The sequence below is a fragment of the Filicampus tigris genome, chromosome 17 (assembly GCF_054856515.1).
Source record: "Filicampus tigris isolate MCC_2025a chromosome 17, RoL_Ftig_1.0, whole genome shotgun sequence".
Lineage (NCBI taxonomy): Eukaryota > Metazoa > Chordata > Actinopteri > Syngnathiformes > Syngnathidae > Filicampus > Filicampus tigris.
This window is the reverse complement of record NC_141233.1, coordinates 6,412,233-6,435,527: the sequence shown is the minus strand read 5'-3', so window position 1 is coordinate 6,435,527 and position 23,295 is coordinate 6,412,233. Positions and strand designations below refer to the sequence as shown.

The 23,295-nt window shown below is 42.6% G+C and overlaps 1 protein-coding gene across 1 annotated transcript in view; it reads left to right on the top strand.

Moving 5' to 3' along the window:
• Window positions 1-23,295, top strand: part of fstl4 (follistatin-like 4) — a 98,125-nt gene that overhangs the window by 66,981 nt on the left and 7,849 nt on the right. The window contains exons 5-13 of the mRNA XM_086012272.1: window positions 230-423; window positions 2,092-2,212; window positions 11,635-11,801; window positions 13,825-13,945; window positions 15,820-15,981; window positions 17,994-18,128; window positions 18,426-18,452; window positions 20,061-20,179; window positions 21,405-21,554. Of these exons, the coding sequence (XP_085868398.1) occupies window positions 230-423; window positions 2,092-2,212; window positions 11,635-11,801; window positions 13,825-13,945; window positions 15,820-15,981; window positions 17,994-18,128; window positions 18,426-18,452; window positions 20,061-20,179; window positions 21,405-21,554 (1,196 nt within the window). The remainder of the gene's footprint in view (window positions 1-229; window positions 424-2,091; window positions 2,213-11,634; window positions 11,802-13,824; window positions 13,946-15,819; window positions 15,982-17,993; window positions 18,129-18,425; window positions 18,453-20,060; window positions 20,180-21,404; window positions 21,555-23,295) is intronic.

The window sequence follows — 23,295 nt, the reverse complement described above, 5'->3', positions numbered from 1 at the left end:
GGATTAATTAGTGTGTCCATGACCAGATTCATTGCTTTGAGACAGTTGAGTGAGTGAGCAGATTCAATCAAATCCAATTGAGTCATCTATTTTCCCTTTGATTCGTTTTACTTGAGCGAGCCAACACATTCACTGGAATCGTTTGAGTCAACTTTGGTTTCAGCGAGTTGGCTAACCTGAGTCAGTGAACAGATTCAGCTGAATCATTTTGAGTTTTCTGGTGTCGCAGGTAACGCGTGCACGATGTCGGAGTACAACCGTCTGAAAAGTTTGCTGCTGGACATGAAAACCACTCCGGGAAACCCTGAAATGGAACGCAACCAGCAGAGAGACATGGAGGCTAGGCGGGCGCTGGTGGACACCATGTTCAAGTACTTGGACGTAAACCAGGATGGACGATTGGTTGGCGAGGAACTGGAGAAGGTGGGCGGTGGCCAAAATGAACTGATCATTTCAGTTGTCTTTGGTTTTGTTTGTAGCTTTTCTAGCACATAGAACAGCTGTCTTAACTTGTGCTATGAAAGCAACTGTGTGTTTTGTGAGCCTTATTGTTAGCATTAGTGCATTTACAGTGCATGGATGGCAGAAATGCGATAGTTTGAAAGTGTCCTATCAATCCCTGGAGTACATAAATGCAACAGCCGCGACTCAAATGAACAGCGTGCGCACCTTACTTGTTAGCAAACATTTTCTGTTACAATTGGAATTTTTTTTTTAATGACATAACGCCATTCATATTAATTTAGATCTCAAAATATGCCCAAAATTGGTTGTGTCATCTTTCTTTGTGTATAGGAATGTGTGTGTGTGTGTGTGTGTGTGTGTGTGTGCGTGAGTGTGTGTATATATATATGTGTGTATGTATATGTATGTGTATGTATATGTATATATATATGTATGTATATGTAAATATATGTATGTATATATGTATATATCTATGTGTATATGTATATATCTACATGTGCATATGTATATATATATATATATATATATATATGTATATGTGTGTATATATATGTATGTGTGTGTGTATATATGTATGTGTGTGTATATGTATATATATATATATGTATATGTGTATATATATGTATATGTGTGTATATGTGTATATATATTTGTATATGTATGTGTTTATATATATATATTTATGTGTGTATGTATATGTATATATATATATATATATGTATATATGTATATATATGTATATATATATATATATATATATATATATATATGTATGTATATGTCATCTTGTGTCTGTATTGATCTCAATTCACATAGCTCACAGTTAATCGTCCCACCCTTAAAAAACAATAAAAATACAGCGAAAAAAATGTCGTGCATTAAAAAACAAAAACAATCCCCGCGTTGAAATTAATAAGCGCCTGCCGAGTCTGAATAAACATTGCGAGTAATTAATCTTCTGTCACCTTGCTGTCATTGTTGCCTACACAGCGCTTGGTTGTTTAAAATTAAAAACTCAAGAGTGATTTATGGATGACTTTTTAAAGGCAAAAAAATAGAAATATTCATTTATCTATTTTTATTCCGCAGGTTTACTGCATTGAGAATGAGATGCAACAAAAGATTGCGTAAACTGGCAAATATTATTGCCAACGTATTCTTTGAAAAGTCTTTAAACAGTTTACCCATGGAATGTAAATAAAGATGAATTGCAGTTGTCCCTCAAGATATAGACACGAGCGCGGGTGGTCTTTGCAGCGGAAAAAAAGTCTTGCACTTTGGTCGGGGGAGTGTTTATTGCGCGCGCCCACGGTCAGATCAGACGCTATCAGTGGAACACGCGGCTGTAGCCTGCCAGAGGCCCTGAAATATATAAATTAAATTTGTCACGTCCCTTTAATCCGCCTCGACACATGCGCAGCGGTGCTGTAGACAATCAATTGGAAGAGATAAACCGGGACCAGGGCATTTTTAAGGCGGCAAAATCATGGCTGCAGGACGGTAAAAAAGTAACATGGAAGGCAAACCGCAAAAAGTCAATAGAAAATGAAATTGTGCAAACACTTGGCAACTATTTTATCTGCAACTGTATTGTAAAAATGTATGAATATTTTTCTTGTATGTTAGATTTCCGTGAAAGAGCACCTGGACGACTCCTTACTGCACTGCACCATGCAGGACCTGCTGCGCTACGACGACTACAACAACGATGCACACCTCAGCCTGCACGAGTTCTACACTGCTTTCCGTGAGTCATTTATCATTTTTTATTACTCATTAGTCATATTTTTAATTGGCTACATGTTTGTGGATAGTGGAATAAAATTGGTCAAATAAATTGGTGGTTGAAATAAACAAAAAACAAAAACGCTAACAGTATTTCACTTCCACTTTCAGACAAATTCTCCTTGCTCATACTAGAAGCGTTTGATGCTAGCGCTTCTGTTAGCTGTCGATTTACAGGCTACGATGAAATTTGTTGAGAACCCAATGTACAAACATTATGGTGTATGAAAACGGAGGTTGCAATGAGGAATGAGGTCTTCCCGAAACGTATTGTTTTGCTGATCCACTGTAGCATTGGTGGAGATCAGCTACAGTATATTAGCATTTACGGTCAAGCCCATAACTCACAGTCAAAGCATGTGTCAAAACATCCAAATGAGTACCGTTGACAGCATTATTAAATAATGCTCACTCTGAAGTCTGCATGGTGTTGGTGACAATAAGACGTATCTGCCAGACATCCGGCAAGCGACGCTAATGGCATTATGATGCGATTCAAAATGCCGACGTATCGCCTTACTGACGACGCACAAAGAGTGTGTGCTCGGGCGGGCCGCTCATTTTTCATCCGCCAAGGCACCTGCTCACCCGTCTAATCCGCTGCCGCCTCTGAATCATCGCACCTCTGACACGATATGAGGATGGAAAACAGACATGGAGCCCGTTTTAATAAGCCATTCACGATTTGTTTTTTGTCCATGAATGCAGCATTAGAATGCAGGATACATATAGTTTCATCTCATTTTCCAGAAGAGAAACAACACAAACACAGGAACTAGCTTTCCTGTCTTAGCCAGAGGTAATTAGCCACTAACAGGTAGATAAATGGGCTTAACTGCTCCTGTTGACTTAGCTATGTCATGGATTTTACACGGTGTTCTGTAGGTTATTGTGTACTTGACCCTTTCCACAAAAACGATGTTCAAATTCCGAATCTGGAGATGAAGATGTTGCAAGAACCGGCGAGGGATGGTGGTGAATTTTAATGCAGTTGACTTTATTTCAACGACTTTGCATGCCATTCTCCCAACTTTCCCATTATAAAGAGCCGGGGCAAGCCTCTTAATTAGGATGACTTTCCCCCCAAGTTCCGTTTGTTTTCTCCTTTTTTCTTCCCGTCATTTTCCCTTGCTTGTTTACTCCTGTCTAATGGTGGAATTGCGCCGCGGTGGAAACCACGCTGTAGCGGAGGCACATTTGACTAATTAATCACTAGAGCAGTGGGGCAGAAGATGGAGGAGGAAAGAGAATTACGGCCAAGCAGACAGAGAGGGGAAATGCAAAGTTTTATGATGACAAAAGTATTTGGATACCTGACATTGCTGCAAGAGCCTCGTTTCTTTTAGGTGAATTTACCCTAAACTTTTTTCACTCTAAAGGACTTTGAACGCTTCCCTGCGGAACATCACCTTAGTGGACAAAAGTATTGGGAAAAGAAAACATGGAAGTGCTCCATAGGGAATTGTCTTTCTAATTTTATGCAATATGATTTGGAATTGATAAAATATAGAAAATGAATGGACCTTAAACGTTTCCCTGAGCAAACCCTAAAGGTGAAGGCCGATGTCCCTGATTTCTAGCCATGGAGCCACTGTAGTTACTCGCAAGAAGCACTAGCTTTTGACAGTGGAAATGCGCTGTAGTAGCGAGTAGACCTGAGTAGGTACTGTGCAGTGGAAGACGGACATGGGCTGGTCTAGTGTGTGCCAAAAAACAGCTACGAACTGACAATCACAATAATAAACATCGGAATTCCTTCGGGAATGCGGCGTTGGTCCGGCCGTCTGCTCGCTATACAATTGCAGAGGAATGGCTGGGCCCGGTTGTCATGGCAACTGCTGCCTGTCTGTTTAATATCTGAATCATTTATTTAGTGCAACACACGCCGTTCCCCCGAGCAGGAGAGGAAACATAAAAAAGAGTTGCAGTAAAGGAAGTGCATGATCAACAATTAGGGGTTCTGGAAGACAACGTTATAGACCCCAACCCCCCCCACCACCACCACCCGCATCCCTCCCTCCGGTGCGCACATACTGCGGGCAGATGGAACACCGGAGTCTTTATGTAAGGTGGAGATGAGCACAGGCGGGGCAGGGAAGCAATAATTTACTGCGCAGCTGAATGAAGAAACACAAGCGCCAAACCTCAGCGGCCATCAATTTGTTTTATGGCGGCAATACACTTATTGTGCAGCCACTGTGCACCGCTGCCGTGCGGGATTTATACACTCAAGCACGGAGTCTACCTCAACGGAAGGAGAGGGGATGACATTACCTGACCTCACTAGAAGGGTTTGTTGTGCTCCTTGTATAGATGATATGGATTTACAGTCAAACCTCGCCGATTCGAGAACTTGCCAATTTTCCTATAAAACAGAGCTAAATTGAAAAAAGCACTTATTCACGCCTGTCCGTGTATTATTATTATTATTTTTGCTCTGACTGACATTTGCAGCCTGCTGCTTGTTTTTTCATTGGCCCACTGCGTGTTCTAATGCAGGGGTGGGCAAACTTTTCGACTGGCCGGCCACATCGGGATGTAAAATTTGACAGAGGGGCCCGGGCCAGGAACATTTGCATCGAAAGCTTTGGGAAGCACACGAACAAGCCGATTGACTACCAGTGTGCAATGAGGGAAAAGCAGGTAGTACGTTGGTGTCAATGACTCAGGTTTACACACCTGTTCATACAAGTCCTCTCCTCTCCTTCAGCGACTCCATGCTCAAAAGCTCCTCAACTATCTCAAAACTTTCCGTACTTTTTTCTGTTATTTGTGGTAATAAATAGTCATTTATTTTACAATGACATCTCCCAAAAATTTCAATTCAACTATTATTTTTCACTATATAAAATGTGAAAATAACCAAGCAACATCAATAATTTAAACCAAATGAGCCAGAGGATGGAGTAAAAATAAAGGTGTAAAGCATTACTATTGAAAAAGAATAAATAATGCAAACAATAAATTAATCAAACTAGTGTGAAACAAAGTTCTTTGCTATGAACAACACAAGGAACGAGCTTAAAGGGGAAGTCAACGCAAACATTTTTTTTTCAAGAATTTGTTCTATGCAAGCCCACTAGTTGAAACAGGGTATTCTGATAAATATTGCATTTGTGGAATAAGTGTTAATCCACTCGTCTTTAGCCATCGCCGGGGGCGGCCATTTTGTCTTTGCTCGACTGAAAATGACATCACAACTGCTCAGAACAATCAACCACGGCTCGGGTTCAGAAAACAGGTCAGTATATGGCCCGCGGACTGTAGTTTGCCCATGCCTGTTCTAATGAATTGTGAATGAAACGTGGCCCACATCAGGTTATGTTACACTTTGCTTATTGAAATAAAAAAATAAAAATAACTGAAAATAATAATAATAATAATAATTTATTTTAAGAAAATAAAAACATGTTTAGAAACCACAAAGGAAACAGGGAAAAAAAATTCAGAGGAGTTATTTAAAATATGTTCTATGCGCCCAGTCGTGGTCATGATGAGCACGTGTGCTGGCTTTGATGTCTATCAGACGTTCTGGTGGCGAGTAGTAATATTTTCACATTTCATAACACTCAGGGGGCATATATTGTTTGACTGTAAATTATTGAACTTTGCAACAAAGCGTCACCAACAGCCTATGATGGAAATTCGCAATTTTTGCAATTTAGCATCTCCCATTTTATCGCACAAAATCTCTCGTACAAGTTTGCTTTAGAAGGACCCCTGGAATTCGCCAAAGTACAAACATCAAAAGCTGTGCATTTCACAGAATAGATCATTGATTTGAACGTATCCTGTCATGATGAGGGTGATCGTTTTTCGAAAAAGACAATTTATTTCATGTCCGACTTCATCCTTAGTTGAAAATCCTTGTCTAAATTTAGCACCTTAATTGAGAGTCGGCTCTAATCCTTCTTCGAGACATGCCAAAGTGACTAATATCAGCTTTGGCATGATCTACTCGAAGACAAATTGCACTTGATGATGGGAAATGCGAGCCTGGGATCATGTGAAATCATCGTTCTGACCTCCCGGCGGGCGTTGTGCTCGTCGTCGGACAAATCTTTCGCTATCTCCCGTCATTACATGGAGAGTAATCCCATCCGAGCTTGCTCCCTGCGCTTCTCGCCTTTTTTCCTTTCCGCCAACTTTTCGTGTCTAATTAACTGCAGACATGCAAATCCGCGCAGGGGCTCGGGAGGCTTTACTTTTGACCCTGATAGCCTTTCTTCTACTGCGGTCTTCATATCGTTAATAATTTTGCTTCCTCATTGCTTCGCTACCAAGGGAGTGTTGTACCCAACTTAACCTATGATGTATGTAATACAGTCAAGCATGAGGTGTCCTTTCTTCTTCTTTTCAAAGAAAGCCATTCTGTCTGTCCACCAATCAACACCCATTGGATACCCAAACACCAACATAAGGGTGTCAAAATATGGTAAGGTGCAAATCAGTACCTTTGGTACCGGAGTTGTAAGTACGTCATACAGGTTTAAGTCATAAGTAAGTTTCAAGTAAGTCCAAAGTTGATGTGCCAAATATCAAGCAAGTCATATCGATGCCCACTAAATTTCAAACAAATCGGATCAAAGTCATATACGTTAGCCATTTTGCACTCAGTGTCTGTACTTCACAATGAAATCATTTTTAATGGTCCCAAACTCACCTCCATATTGTGTATGACTTTGTCTTCTCTATTAAACACATGGCATGAAAAGTAGTTCATGTTTGACTAGCTATCAGTTAGATAAACTGTGACGTTAATGTAGCTTAACTGTCTTTGTCGCTTTTATAGTGACAGCTGAATATAAATATTCAAGTCATTACCCTGAGGGGAAAAGCTGAAAGGATAACAACAACTTGAGCAATGCAAGTCATAAGTCAAGTCAAAATCTTGGGCAGTCATTCGCACAGTAGCTCGTTTGCACCACACATTTCCAATCGGTTTTCTTGATGGCCCAAGTCAGCCGCCGTGTTTTGTTACTGGTACTTTATTGTCTTCGCAATTGAATGCGTAACCGACATGAAGTTCAGTTAACGTAGCTTCCAAGTTTGACAAGTGGAATTTTGGCCAAGCAAACCCCAAGTCCTGAAATTGACAACATTCAAGTAGTACCCAGTCTCCCCACCTCTGCTTGATATCCTTGACAATGTTAGTCAATGTGAATATTAACAAACAGTTGTAAATTTCATGCCGGCGCAACACTGTCAGCTATTTTTTTTTGTGTGTTTTTTTTTTTTTTTTGCCATCACAGCAGAGAAAGGCATATTTCCCTTCAATAGTCTCAGGGGAACTTTTGTTCCCTTCAAGGAAAACATCTGCTAGCTGTGGATTGTCAGCGAGTTGGCCATATGGCTCAGTTATAGTAGTGCACTTATGTCTTGACTAAAGTATGGTATTGAAACGGAGGAAGGGGGCTCTTATATAACGCCAGCGCAAAGAGTGGAGAGCGAAGACAAGTGAGTCCTCAGTATTTGTCAGCTATCAGCTTTCCAAACAGACACCTAGTAGCTCCTTTGCTTTCAGCTCCTCCATATTCAGTAGAACGAGGGCACGTTTTGATCAGGGTGAGGATTAGAGGCGGTTTACAGATTCCAGCCTGGTGGGGGGAAGTGCTTACAAGAAGAGAGCGAGGAGGGTTTAGGGGTAGGGCAAAGGTGTCGAGGTTGAGAGGAGAGCAGAGGTGGCCAGGAGGATGTCCTTACATAAGCAGTCTGATGCCGATCACTTTTATTTGCGTTCATCTTGCAGGTATTTTTGTGGCTGGGCAGTTTGGATTCGGGTGATAGCGTTGGGGTTAAGATTTGAATTAAGGTGACGGGGTATCACTTGGGCTGTGGTTACGGTTGATGGGTTAGGGTTCCGGGTTCGAGTCTGGGTTATTGTTGGCGTTTGAAGGTTAGGTTTAGAGTATGGGTTGGTTGAGTGGAGTTGATAAGGATTTAGGATTTGCATTGGGGTTAAAGACAATTTTAAGATGAAGGGTAGGGTTGGGATGAAGATGGTAACATTTAGTTTGGGTTAGTGTTGAGCAGGATTGGGTTTCAGATTAGGGTGGCATTGAGGTTAGGGTTTATTCCAGTTATTTAGCCAATTGTGCAGGTTCTGCAATAGGGCTTTCTTTGGGTCTCTTCAAATTGTATCCTTTCCAATATGTTCCTTGCCACCTCACCCTTGGCTACTGTGGCTTTCAGATAAGCGGTAGCACCACCTGTTGCTTCGGCGCGCTCTCGACAGCTCACAAACGCGTTATCATGCGGACAGAGATTTTATCCCAGCCCAGTTGCTGAACACAGCCCGGGGCAATCACTCTGCTAGGGGGCGACATAAAAGAAAAGGTCTGCAACTCATAAAAAATGCTGGTGGTATACTGAAAGTTTGCCACTCTCTCTACAGATTGCGACCCTCGGTTCAGGTGAAATCCCCTCTGACACCTACTGTAGGCTTTTATATCTCTTACCTAGCCCTCCCCTCCAAAGAACATGAAAGACCACTTAGCTGTGCCTGTCAGAAAGAGGCGGGGTGTAGTGCAGGTTTGGGGGTCGGCGCTCCTCACTTTAAAGATGAAGGATTATCAGGACTGTCGGAGATCTTGTCACGTTCACAACAAAGCGAGAGCATCACTTGAATAAATTGATTCTGCTGCTGCCAAATGAGAGATGACCTGCAAAAACACCTTTAAACAGCACGTTGAGCACATGAGGGGATTCAAGATTTTCCGTCAGTCAAGGGTTAGGAATAGGGTTGAGGTTCGGGTCAGGATAAGGGATGGTGGTTAGGCCGAGCCAACTAGCATCCACTCTAGTGTCCGGCTCTTGCTGTACATACAGCAGGATAAATAAATTGAAGAGTCTCTTGTAAAGCTATTCAAGGCTTCCTCCCGTGACTTGAACCCATTCTGACACAACGAGGGGACAAATTGCGTATCCACAGGCGGACGCTTTCTGTCGCTCCGCATGGCCGGGCAAGGATGTCATGACATTATCTTTAAAATGATGCCCCCGTTAGTTTCCCACCCTTTTCTCTCGGAATAGCCCGGTTGCACAGAAGCCAGTAATTGACCATTCAGGGACTCCGGGAGCGCCGCTAATCAATCAGCAGAGCTAACGGAGAGTGAGTGAGGGCGAGAGAGAGAGAGAGAGAGACAGAAAGGAAGCGTTCCTAGTTGTATATTGGAGGGATTGTGTGCATTGCTGCAGTAGTTCTCAGTCACAAGTCCACAAATCAGCTTTGGGCTCCCCAAAATAATGTGCAACAGATTATATGACATATACAATATAGTACAAATGTACTTATATAGCACATTTCATAACAGCTACAGCTATATGGAGACTCAAACAACCATGATGCTTGAATGTCAATGTTGAAGAGATGATTCTGAACTGAAATGTGTAATTCATTGGATTGTTGAAAGGTAGAATGTGAAGAAATCTTTAAGTAGGACCTAATGTGTAAAAAAACAAAAAATCACAAAGTTTGGAAATTTGGGGCATTTTACATTTACAATAATGCGGAATTTTGAGAATGTGGTAATTATTGGAATGTGGAAAATAGTTCCCATGATGTACTGAGTTAGCTGAACAGTTTGAATTTGGAATGAGAGAGATGGGGAACATTGTCATTGAATGTCTCATTCACTTCATGGGTTTTTTTTCTGTGTGTGTGTAGTGGAATTCTGAGGAAAGTGGGAATTTGGGCAAAGTGGAAAAATGATGTCTTGCATTGTATTACTCTTTTTATGTTTGAATGGTTTGAATTGGTTGAGAAATGTGGACGGACTACAATGGGGAGAAACTGATCCGATGGAGGATGTGAAAACGGTAGCATGAGTCAGAATCAAAGCGACACGCTAATGAACGATTGACCGAGGTGGGAATGCGCGAGCGTGCCTGACAGGAAGTGAGAGCGATGGCAGGCAGAGCACGTACGAGATCTCTGGAGGAATTACTGATGCGGAGAGCAGACAACTCTGTTGTCCCCCTTTGCTAAGTTTACGAGGCAAAGCAGAGGAACGGACGACGCTGCTGAGGCCAATAACTTCCTGCATGGGCAGCCTGACTAGCACACCTTGTTAATTTTTGTCTTAAATGTAATAGTTACAGCCCAGGAATCCAGACTTTATCGCAGAACACAACACGGGTCACACGCTTTCCTGGTGAAAAGTCTTGAAGCTCGAAACCCAAATCCAACTCCAACTTCAACTCCAACCCTAATTCTGATAGAGATGCAAAATGGAGGAAGAAACATTTAAATGATTGTGTAAAGTAACTTAAGACAAGTTTCAGAGTAAAATATATCAGGGGAAGCTCGATGTGAAAGAGTGGACAATGAATTAGCAATCCAAAGACTTTTCCCAGTACCTGGTTGAGGAAAAAGGCTAGGCTAACTGCATGTAGCGATGCTGGTGCTTCTGCTTTCTCTGCCCCCCTTTTTGAAACCTCACAACCTTAACCTTTTTGAAACCTCACAACTCATAACAGGTATGACTGATTTATAAAACAGGTGTTCGCGCAAAGCCAACAGCTTCAAGCAGAAGAGTAGGATGCAAAGCAACTTAAAGTCGGTACGAGGAAAGCTTTATCACTCTGCTGAAATGAGCTTTTGTCGATGCTGAGTTTAAGTCCGGCCCTCCAGATAGACTTTCCCTTGCTTTGTGCGAATGCTCTCTGAGTTGCGTGCTTTGCCAAGAACAGATCCTGTTTCAAGAACCTTTCCATGGATTGTGTCAATTGCACAACACGTTGACGCTTCAACGGTGACGGCCGTAAAGCTTCGCAAACTGTCGCTGAACCGCAGTTGGGGAGAGAAAAATGTCCTGCCAGGTAATGATTTTTCAGTGCTGCGCCACTGTAAATTAGTGAGCCATTGACAAGGAGGTCATTTGCTTTGGAAAACTGCAAAGGCTAAGATGGCGGCCTCACGTCTGTCCGAATCCTTCCTGAAATGAAGTCGAGGAAAGAAGGTGTATAGTGACTTTGGGGAACACCCTATACTGTATATGTAGCCCCCCTGTAGAAAACTCCACCCTCACCCAACTCGGCCCCACAGCTTGTCAATGAACGGTGACAAAAGTGGAGAATAACTACTGGTCTCTTCACAAAAGGTGAACGGAATCATGCGCGACCGTTCAAATGAACATAAATTTGCCTTAATGAGAAGAATGATATTTAGTCCTCGGTCACGTGCTCTTTTTATTCCCGTGCGGAATCACTCCGGGACAGCTGTTTATCCTCCTCGCTCCGCTGGTAATGAGACGGACCCTTGAGATGTATTAAGCCTCGGTCGCTGTTCTGCCACATCAGCACATTTCAATGATTACCCCCATCGTACAATTATTTCCTCACTAATCGCAGAACCAATTCGCATCCCTTTCCCCCTCCTGGCAGAGGTGGTCCAGCTGAGCCTGGCCGAGGACCAACGGGTCAGCGTCTCGGCGGTGACAGTGGGCCTGAGCGCCGTGCTCACCTGCGCCATTCAGGGGACCCTGCGGCCACCCATCATCTGGAAGAGGAACGGAGTGGTTCTCAACTTCCTGGACCTGGAGGACATCAATGTGAGTTGCCTTTCCTTATATTGCTTAGCACTGTTCTGGGGGTCAAATGATGTTGCCACCCTTGGCCTTTGCGCATGTGCATCAATATTTTTATTATATATATTATTATATATATATAACTTATTATATAAATTGTACTGTTGTGTATACTCTATCATAACAAAAACATGTCCTTTTTTTCAAAAAGGAAAATTTTGATTATTTCTATATTTTATGTGGAAATATATTCCGATTTTTAAAGGAATTTTTTTTTGCTGCTGATCGGAAAAATATATATTGATCACATTATAAAAATAAGTACATTCCGACATTATCAACAGTACATCGGAAAGCAATTTGAGGAAAAATATGAATATTTCTATAATTAATATTTTATAATTGTCCTTTAATTGTGGTTTAAATGTGTCCCTTACATTTATAAATATTTTATAATTTATGTGTGTGTTTACATTTTTTTAAATAGAAGAAAATAGAGTTTCCATTTCCCGGTACACGTTTTGAGTACAAGTTGCCATTAAATCCGAGTTGCTGTGCGCGTTAACAACACGAGACGGTCTCGGGAAGCCAAGTGGACGCGCGATGTGGCAAATTGCCACTCATTTTAAAAACGATGAATAATGTATTTTGATGTGCAACTATTTGTATTTGCATGTAAGTGGCAGCAACATGATTAACAGCACCAAAGAACACGTGAAATGAAGGCTCTTTTCTTTTCTCGAGATGGTGGCGCTGACACTTTGTTTCAGGGTGGCAAAAAGTACAAATCTTTGATAACAAATTTGAATTCAATTATTTGAAACATGGCTGCCGGCCACCTCCAATGTCCTTAGCCGCACAAAAGCCTTGATAGAAATAACGGGCCCAGTGTAATTTGCCGTGTAGTACATTTTGATGAAATAAAAGGTTAACATCCCATTATGCTGGGTGCCATCTGGAATCCGTCATTTAATGTTAGGCGCACAATGCCAGCGAGTCTCTGTGAATCGCTCGGAAAGCATTCGTCACATGCCGGCTATCCTTGTTTCATTTCTTTTCTTCGGCTTTTGTCACATTTTGTCATTCATCTTTCCAATCAGATGACGGGACGAATAAGGTGATAAGAGCTGTCGTATTTTGGGCCAACGTGTGCAACAGCTAAGCCGAAGAACACCCTGTGATGGAAAGCACTTGGAAAAAGTACAAATAAATGTGTTTTCAAGACATTTCAAGTCGAAGAAAAGTCATTTAAAGGGGAACTCGACCCTGAATGTCCAAACTTTCTGTTGTACTTTAAATATGCGCATCTGTCATATCGTATTGTAGTTGCTGCTTAGCTACATCTGCATTTAAAACATTGTCATCATACTCGCCTAACCCTAACCCCTCTATGTTGAGGTCTTTTCTCAAGAGTGTGAATTTGCAGGAAAGTGTTCATTATTTGCTGCCCACTTATATAAGTGATCTATAAATATGATTGAGTTGAGTGACTTGTTAAATTCTTGGGTTTCTGTTGTAGAAACCCCTCGCCTTCCTGCGTTTCAGCTACCGTTGGCGTGCCATTGGACGCAATACATGTCAATCATCCACAACAGGGCTTGGTCGGCCCGTTCGTTCTTGTTTTTTCGTTGATGTCATCTGACCGCCATGAAGCGAATACGTGACAAAGACGGATGGGAAATGCCACTTGGCCGAAAGACAAAAAACTTCATGCCTTAATCCACCCTTACGATGTGTGTCGCAGCCCCCCCGGGCGCGCGCCGCCGCGACAAACAAGCGCCCCCATTCGTCAAGCTAATGGCTGTTATATTTTTAACCCTTGCAATTTGTCAGCACCAAGGATCAAATTCCCAAACGCCGGCTGGGCGTTGATGCATAGTCCCGCGATCCCGCCGCCACCCCGCCGCGTTCCATCAAGCTGCCCGGAATTCTCCCGCCTCCCGTCCCCCGGCCCCCTTTCGTGGCGGCATCCCATTCTTCTCCCGCTATTCCCCCGTCCTCCGTTTCAGCCTCCCTTCATTTCCCGCCGGCTGTATGTGTGTTGAAGGACTTTGGGGATGACGGCTCGCTGTACATCACCAAGGTGACGACCATCCACATGGGGAACTACAGTTGCCATGCCTACGGGTACGAGGACATCCACCAGACGCATGTGCTGCAGGTCAACGGTCAGTCAGGCCTACTTTCTTATGAACTAATCCCTACATGTCCTTGTTACCTTACTCCTTTGTTTCCCTTGTTTTTTCGTTCCCTTATCCAAGGAGCCTTCAATCCTGTTCGTCGAGGGCCGGTGTGCTGCCTGTTTTCCATCTCTCCCTGCTGCAGATATTCACCAAAGGTCTGCAGAAGCTGGATAACGATCCTGATCATTTCAATCAGGTGTGTGTTACAGCAGGCACAGATGGAAAACAGGCAGGACAGCGCCCCTCGACGAACAGGATTGAAGACCCCTGCCTTGTCGTGTTCAGCTGCCGACCCGTTTCCTTGCTTCCTTCCCTCCTTAGTTACATTTCTCCCATGTTTCCTTTGCTTGTCTTGTTTTTTTTTTGTTCCCTTACCGTGTTCACCTGCCCCAGTTTTCTTTATTCCTTACCCCCTTATTTCCTTCGCTTCCCGCGTTTTCTTGTTTATGTGCTTCATTTCCTTCCTTACATGTTACCTTACTTCCTTCTTTCTTTGGTTCCTTTGCTACGCTTGTGTCCTTCTTTACTTACCCCCTTAAATTGCTCCTTTGCTTCCCTTTATTCCTTTTTCCTCACTCCATTTCTTTCCCTACTTTTTCCCTTCTTTTTTTGAGCCCTTGCTACCCTTGCATCTTTATTCACTTGTTTTTCCTTTACTTTGTTTTTTTTCCCGCCCTTGGTCATTTCTATCCTTACTCTTTTGTTACTTTCCTTCTCTTGCGACCCTATTTTCCTTGTATCCGTGTTCACTTTCCCCCTTGTTAACTTGCTTCCGTTGCTTACCTTGTTACCATTACGCATGTATTCCCCTTCTCCCTTGTATCTTTGTTCCTATGTTTCCTTTCCTCCTCCACTGCCTTGCGTCAGTCAAGGTTCGCCAACCTTTTTGGAAGTTGAGAGCTACTTCATTAGGACTGATTAGTACGAATCGCAACCAGTGTGAAACACACTGACAAATGTACTCAAACGATTTTTCATAATATTACCATACTAATATCAAAGATTAATAGTATTCATTTATGACAAGACACTGATGGTGTTTGTGATGACTCTCAATAATTAGGAAAGAGATCATTATCAACAGGCAACACTTTCTTTATGTCTGTGCCAGTGTTCAACGATCAGTTCCACAACATTCTTAGAAAATCTCAATGTCCCATCACTGGTAAGCTATTTCCTGAACAGACCCACGGGCACCACGTTGGTGACCCCCGCTACCAGAAATCCTTAAACCTTACCTTCCGTTTTCCTTTCTCCCTTGTAACCTTGCTCCCTTGTTTCCTTACTTGCGGCTGCGTGATACTACCTCACAAGGCTGAAAATTTCCAGCAGCACTTTGTCACCGCATTGCAGTCCCAGTCACATCAGGGGGAAAAAAAAAAAAGGGATTTTAAAATGCTTTGCTTTCATAAGCAGTATAAAAGAAGTCAATAAAAGTTGGATGAATACACATGCAGGTCTTGAGGGAACATAGAGATTACGTTGTTGGTGTCTTCCCAAAAGTGTTGTGGTCATTTTGGTTGGCTTGTCGTCTACGCTTATGATAGTCGTTCCCTCCAGTAGACCTGCATAGAAGCCAAAGCTATTTAAAAAAAAAAAAAAAAAGTCATGGAATTTGTCAAGGCTCTGAGGTGCTTTTGAAAACCGGAGGTGTCATTCATCGTCTACATTCTCTCACAGCTTTGCTCCCCTCGGGCGCCGCCAAGTAGTCCAACATCTTTTTCATGCAGCAGCCGCAATAAAGCCGCCCCCCCAGCGCTTGGCCGTGCGAATTCATTCCACGGCGCCGCGAAAGTAATTCCGCGTCGCCGGTGGTCTTACTCCAGCCCTCCTCCTCCTCTCTCGTTTGCGTGCTGCAGTCCCGCCGGTGATCCTGGTGTACCCGGAGACGCAGGCCCAGGAGCCCGGCGTGTCGGCCAGCCTGCACTGCCGCGCCGACGGCATCCCCGATCCCAAGCTGGTGTGGCTCAAGAACGGCGTGGAGCTGCAGCCGCACTCCGCCAAGCAGCTTTCTCTCAAAGGTAAGTACAGGTTGCCTTTTGTGGATTTTTTTTTTCCCTGCCATTGTTGGATTTTTATTGTCAACTTTTTATTCATAAAGCCTCAGGCCTTATCTAATTTTAACTACACTCAGCTTTTTTTTTTTTAAATGTATTTTGTGCTTCTTTTACAGCATAACGTTTTAACTAACATCAGTCTTTGTCATTAGTATAGCATAACAGTTTTTTAACCCTTCAAATTTCACTTTGTTTGCACAATTGACTGGTTGTAAACCATTCCCAAATGTTATTATAGTCTCAGTCTCAGTACTCAAATTATGGTTTCAAGCCAAGGATGGTGTTTTGATGTAAGGTTTTAAGACACGGTTGTAGTTTCAAATTAGGGTATTAAGTCTGGTTTGGTGTTTCAAGTCTGGCATTTCAAATTAAGGTTTTAAGAGTGCGTCACGGTTTCAGATTTGGGTTTCAAGCCTGTTTATGTTTGTATTTTAGTACTGGAAGGTCAGCACACTGTGCAGATAATTACATGTCCATCAAAATGAACAAATCAATTAGATCTCAGTAGCAGCCTCCCAAAGTCCCGGCAGGGTCCCCAACAAATTGTCATACAGAATTAAAAGCTCAATTAAATTCACTCGCCACCACATAGCTGCAAATCAAGACTGAAAAACCCACTAATTTAATGAAGGGTTAATTCAAAATGTTGCCGGAAAAAAAAATGAGAGTAAATGCTTTGGACGTTGTTAAAGCGCTTTTTCAGTGCAAATGATCACATGCTGTTATCGGGATCTTAAAAGAAAGCGTTGAGAAATGTCAACGGCTGTAATTAACGTACAGCCTCCTCGACAGTAATTGCCAGGTGTCCGTTGCCTACAATTTTGTGAAAGCCTGTTTCGGGCGTGATGCCGTTCGGTGAGACAAATGTGTTTGACTGATGACGCAGATGTCTGAAAGAAAGACAATCAAACAAGATCTCAAGGACAAGTTCAACTGTGAAGGACCCCGACAACAAGTGAAAATCAACCGAAAAGGGCCACGTGGTTGAATTCCTGTGTAAGCCGTCTGGTGGCGCTGGAAACAGTGGTGCAACTGGAATTAAACTACATGATGTTATTTTGAAGGTTTGACTATTGACAGGATGTGTTGCACCGATGTTGCTGAGCAGACCGTGAGGGTTATCCCCTTGAGTTGTTGTTAAAAGCTCGCATTGTGGAATACGCCTTTCCGTCTCATAAAGCCTTTCTACACAACTTCAGAAATGCTTTGGATGAACACTTATCGATCCACGAAATGAATGCTCAAGTCACACGATTTTTGTATGAAAACCGAGCGGTTACACAAAAACATTACCCAAAGGCAACGATGAAAATTGAAACATTTTGCAACCAGCTTTGCCCAGATGTTATAGCAAACGGTTCATATTTGGTAGCCGTGGTAAAAAAAAGAATTTCTATGATGAGTTTGTCTGCGTCCTGCATCTTTTCAGGCACGTCTTCTTTTTTCGGCCATTCACTTGATGAAGGACTGTGTCAGACAGAGGCAAGGTGGGAAGGGTGAGAAAAGAGAGTGGTGGTTCTAAGGGAGCTCACGCCATAGATGTTTCTCGAAAGGTGCAAAAGGTCTAGCTTTTGATGTTCCTGCCCGTCATCATCAGCAAAGAGGTCCTCTGTAACGCCCCTGCTGTGTGGCGTCCGCTCATCAGAGCGCCACGTTGAAGGAGGATCAGAGCGCAGCTGTGTCTCACACGGCCTCTGATGATGACCTACTCCTCCAAACTCTACCATGTGTAGATCCAAATGACGCCTATGAAAAGGCATATGCTGGGGAATTTAACATGTTCTGTCGATTATACCCAGTCTGACTTTAGAAGCGGTCCAATATTTTTCCTGCGAGGACGTTAACGCATCAGACTTTTTCCAAAACATTCCGAGACCAAAGCCCAACTCATTTCCCAAAGGTGAACGTGCTCGCTAAATTCTCCCTTTTCCTAATCCATCATTTTTTTCCCCCCACTTCTTCTTGGGTTCTCTTAGCTAACGGCAGCGAGCTGTTCATCGGCAGCGTCCGCTACGAGGACACGGGCGCCTACACCTGCATCGCCAAGAACGAGGTGGGAGTAGACGAGGACATCTCTTCGTTGTTTGTGGAAGATTCCGCCAAGAAGACACGTAAGATAAAAATCCTAATGAGAAAGGAAATGTTGTTGTATTCAGTGAAGCCTTGCTTTTTGCAGAGGTTTGGGACCAAACCTGACACGAAAAGTACAGCTTTGCTATATTTGCCTATGGTCAGTTGAGAACTAGCACGAACATACGGCACAAAATTTCAACGTGAATTTTTAATGTTCTTCAGAAAATGTCAAAATTCATGAATGCGAGAGTTTACTGTTGTTGTCTTTTTGTGAGATGCTCCTCCATTGCCAAGCCAACTCAGTTTAAAGTTGATGTCTTCCTTTTGTGTTTCAGTTGCAAACATTCTGTGGCGAGAGGAAGGTAAATACAGCTCAACTGCTTTTGTATTCGTATGATTAAGTTGGCATGCGGCGCAACTCTCCCGGGCTGGTGAATACATATACAGTAAATTAGTCTATATGTTGTGTTGTCCACAAGAAACACCGGCTCGCCAGTTTCACCCCCGACCCCCCCCCCCCCCCTCCTTGCACACTGCCCGGGGGGCGTTTCATCAACCGCCGCTCGCACACAAGCATCCTTTTTTTTTTTTTTTTCCCCTTCTTATCCCATACCTAGCGCTCACAGCTCCACTGTTGCGGAAACCATCCAATCCTGTCTGGATGCTGTGTATATTATAACCTCAAAAACAACAACACTGCCGGTCTCCCTGCTTCCAGACGAGACTTACTGCTGTTTATGGCGGCGCTGCGTGTGTTTTACAATGCGCCGGCCTGGATGCTTTGTGCGCATTTATCAACGGGAGCGCAGCATCCACCGTGGCTGACTTGTCAGTTTCAGGCTGTTAGGCAGCACACGCTCGCCGTGTTGTTACAAATGTGATGTGTTGACAAGTTGGCAGGAGAGCATGCGGCATTCGGTCTACTGTACGCATCACCGTGTGTTTAAGATGCGCAAAATCCTACTTAATGATGCTTGTACAATAGTGTTTACGTACGTGCATACATGAAGTGGCGTACCTCAATTATGCTGATGTTTAGCATCAACAAAACAATGGTTATGAGTTACTAATTGATCTGGAGTTATTGTTTGCTCCAGATATTGACTTTTAGAACTTGATCTGCATGTGATTTGGTGTGAGGATGTGTGGCTTAATGTAAGCGTTGGGTTTGAGTTAGTATATTTAGCATTTGGGATTTAGTTTGGTAGGGTTAGAATTGGGTTTGGGGTAAAAGGTTACGGTTAGGTTATGGTCAGGTTACAGTTTGGTTAGGCTTGCTGGGGTTAGGCTTGGGTTAGTAGGGCTGGGGCAGGGGTTGGGATAAATTTAGGTCAGGTTAGGATTGTGTTGGTTGGGTTAGTAGTTCCACATTAGGGTTGGAGTTAGGGTTAGGGGTTAGCTTTTGGGTTAAGATCCGCGTGAAGTTGAATTGGCAAAATGTCCTCCCTGCACCCGCTCGCTCTCAGGACATTGACAATAATGTGCCGAATGAATAACAAATTGGCTTATTAGGGTGACGATTGGTGTAGGAGTTATGATTTAGGTGATGGGTTGAGACTTAGGGTTAGTGTTGGGTCAACTTTCAGTTCAGGTAGGGTTTGATTGGGTTAGTGTTGGTTATGCATTTAAAGCAATGTTGGTGTTTGGGTTAGCTTTGTATTAAGGTTGTATAATGTTCCTCGTAAAGTTAAATCGGTTCAATGGCCTCCCCAAACCCACTACCTTTTGGGATATCAACAATCATGTGCGCCTAATAGAATCCTAATTCTTGAGAATTGGCTAATGCGCTAGCATGCTAACAGACGTCGCATTCCCGGACACTCTTTTCTTACAAGAACTTAGTCGGATTTTAGACTGAAGCCACTGAAGCAATTCTGTTCGGTTGCTTACCAAAAAGCTTTGGTGTTAATTGATACCCTAATCCTTACCCCTTGAGCTACTGCCTTCATGTTCCCCGCATTGTTCTGCAGGTCTGAGCGTGGGCAACATGTTCTACGTGTTTTCCGATGAGGGCATCACTTTGCTGCAGCCCAGCCAGTGCGAGATCCGCCGGCAAATCAAGCGCACGGAGAGGATTGTCGCTACCTATGTAATTCATGTTTGATTTCTATCAAAAGTACTCACACTCTGCACTTCAATCACAGTACAGATACTTACTGTATGTAAAAAAAAGACTCTGGTAAAAGTATAAGTGCCACTTTTAGTACCTGATACCTGACAAATCCACTTAAATGCAGTAACAAAGCATGTGTACTTTCACTACTTCTTCTACTCGCCACTACTGAATTTTTATCTACTACCAGTGACCTTGGACCTTCGGTCTTGGACCTTGATTTGCTTTCCATGTGTCCTGACAGGATTAACTAATGTTCAGTGCAATGTGTCACCAACCTCCCTTCATCGAGTCAGAGTGGGCTCCTCCCTAACACCTCCGAATTTAATGGGATTATCCGCACCCTTTAGCATAGACTGTACACAGTCGATACCCGGGCGGGTAATCCGCTGGGAAGTGGAACAATGGGCTTTAGGTGGTAAAAGTTGCCTGTTCTGTAAAGGGATTGGGCTTTTTACAGAGTAGCCTGTGATTGTATTAGAGATCAATAGAAACTCAATAAGCCGCACGTTAGCGAGTTCCTGCTGCAAACAGCACTCGCTGCACTTTAAACGCTCTCCGAGCGCAACCCGAATGCGAGCGTGGTGTTTGTCAGCGGGGGAATTGCAGACAACAGCAAGGACTCCGCCAATGCACTTCAAATCTGCCCTTAGAAATGACGTGACGACAGTAAAATGTTACTTTGACGATTATTAGAAGAGATAGCCTTGCCGAAATGATTGTAAGAAAAATTGTAAAACATTACTGAAGTGATTATGAGAAGAGAAATGGTCAAATGGTACTTCAATGACAATGAGAAGAGAAATGGTAAAGTGTTGCTCAATCCATTACAAGACGAGAAATGGTCAAATGTGATGAAAAAAAATGAGGTGAGGAGAAATTATGACGAGAGACCACAATTACATGGGAAAACAATCAAACAAACAAATTAGTCATAAATGTGGTCACTGGTTACCTGCTAATTTAGCCAATGTTCATGGGAATTTATTACAAATCTAATGTGATTACCTGCTATTTTCAGCAATCTTGTTGAACACTAAACCTGTTGAAAAGACACATTTAATTCCTAGTGTACAGTACAACTTCATTTCTAAGAATATGACGAGGGGAAACAAGTATGCGATGCATTTTTGTCTCTCTAATCTAATGTGGCTCGCTTCATGAATGCCCCCCCCCCCCCCCCCCCCGCTCCCCCCGGCAGGAAGAGATGTGCCCCAAAGGCGAGGGCGCATCCCCGCAGCGCTGCGTGTGGTCGTCAGCGGTCAACGTCCGCGAGAAGTACGTCTACGTGAGCCAGCCGCTCCAGAGCCGACTCCTGGTGGTGGACATCCAAGCGCAGCGGGTGGTGCAGGTGGGTCACAGAAAACGCCCTCCTCCAAGAGTTGACTTCAAAGACTCCCTGCAGGCTAATGCATGATGGGAAGTGCAAAAGGCCAAACTTATGGGGAGAGCATTTTCCATTGTGACTTTAAATGCTCCCCTCCTCCACCCCAAAATGTACTACCGTAAATACATTTTTCCCCCTCAAAATTCTCAGCAAAATTGACAACCATTAAAAATTAACAATAATTTGTTCATTAGAAATTAAAATATTGACTAAAGTTCAGGGTGCATTTACAGTAAATATGCACGTCATATTTGAGTGTTTAATTTCGAATGAATTTTCACAAGTATCAAATTCAAATTACATTCATGTGATATTTTGTGAAGAGAATTGAGGTGAAAGATGAATTTATTGCATTTTGGGATATGATAAAACACCAAAAGTGAGTGAATGGGTATGACTACAATGCATCCGGAAAGTATTTATTTTCATAATTATTCCAAAATGTATTAAATTTAGTACCCTGCCCCCACAAAATTCTACACAAAACGTCCAAACATGAAAATGGTTGCATTCAAGTTATTTTTTTAATGTGAGTATAAAAATAAGAGCGTTTGGAATGACTGAGTTTTATGATATTTTGTCTAAAATGTATTTTGGGGTGACGTCATTTTGTGGTATTTTTTAGAGAAAAAAAAAAGGATTTCATCCAGTTTGTAACAAGGCTATAAAATGTGGAAAATGTCTAAATAGGTAAAAGTACGTTTTTTCAAAATTCTCCACTAAATTGTCAGAAATGAAAAGTTATCAGTTCCTTTTCTTGCAAAAATAACTAACAATATATTGTGGGTTAGGGTAAGAGGCAGGTTTTAAGAAATTTGCACATCTTTTTAAAATTCTTTTTTGTTTGTGCTTTTGTGATGTTTTATTTAGAATTTTCTGGCAAAAAAAAAATGCATACCTTTTGGAATAAGACTATCATGCAGTAAAACATAAAAAGGGAAAAAAAAAAAAAAAGGGAGTTCAGCGTATAGACACATAATAGGCGAGTGTTTTATTATTGAATGTTCAAAAATGTTCATTTCCGTTTTCCAACCTTATCATCATCATGGGGTATTTTGTGTAGAATTTTGAGGCAAAAAAAAAAGAATTTTATGCATTTTTGCAATAACACACCAGTGATGGGGGTGTCCTCAACTCCGCGTGCAGCCATGCAGAAGCAGGTTAATGGATTGTGTTACTCCTTCTTGCTGACCCTTCATGCCTCCTCTTCTGCCTTTTTACTATAATTCATTCTACGTTCTCCTTCCCCCCCGAGTCTATATCGGCTCTATCCATCACCGTCCCGACCAGCTGAGCACGTTTAGCACGTCTGTGTTGGCATGATGGGACATCTGCTGCCCAACAAAATCAATTCTTCCCAAATGTCAGGCAAAATGTTACATGGACACCAGTGGAGCAACGGGTCGAGACGCTGCTAAAAGGCCTGGCAGAGGTTTTCTTGACCTTTGTTTAACGGCTCAACCAAAACATATAAATCGTTAAGTACTCGGAGAGTGAGGGAGAGCAGACCTCCCCCAAGGCGCTCGTCTAAATCCGCCTTTCCTGGACTTTTGAAGCCACTCATTTAGCTGTGTAGCATTTTGGCTACTGTTTATTTATTTGTATTTAAAAAAAAAAAAATTATCAGGGAAATTGCTAATATTAAATGAAGTCTGAGGTTTTACACGGATTATGCAATCTGGATCAGACCTGGATGAAACTCAGT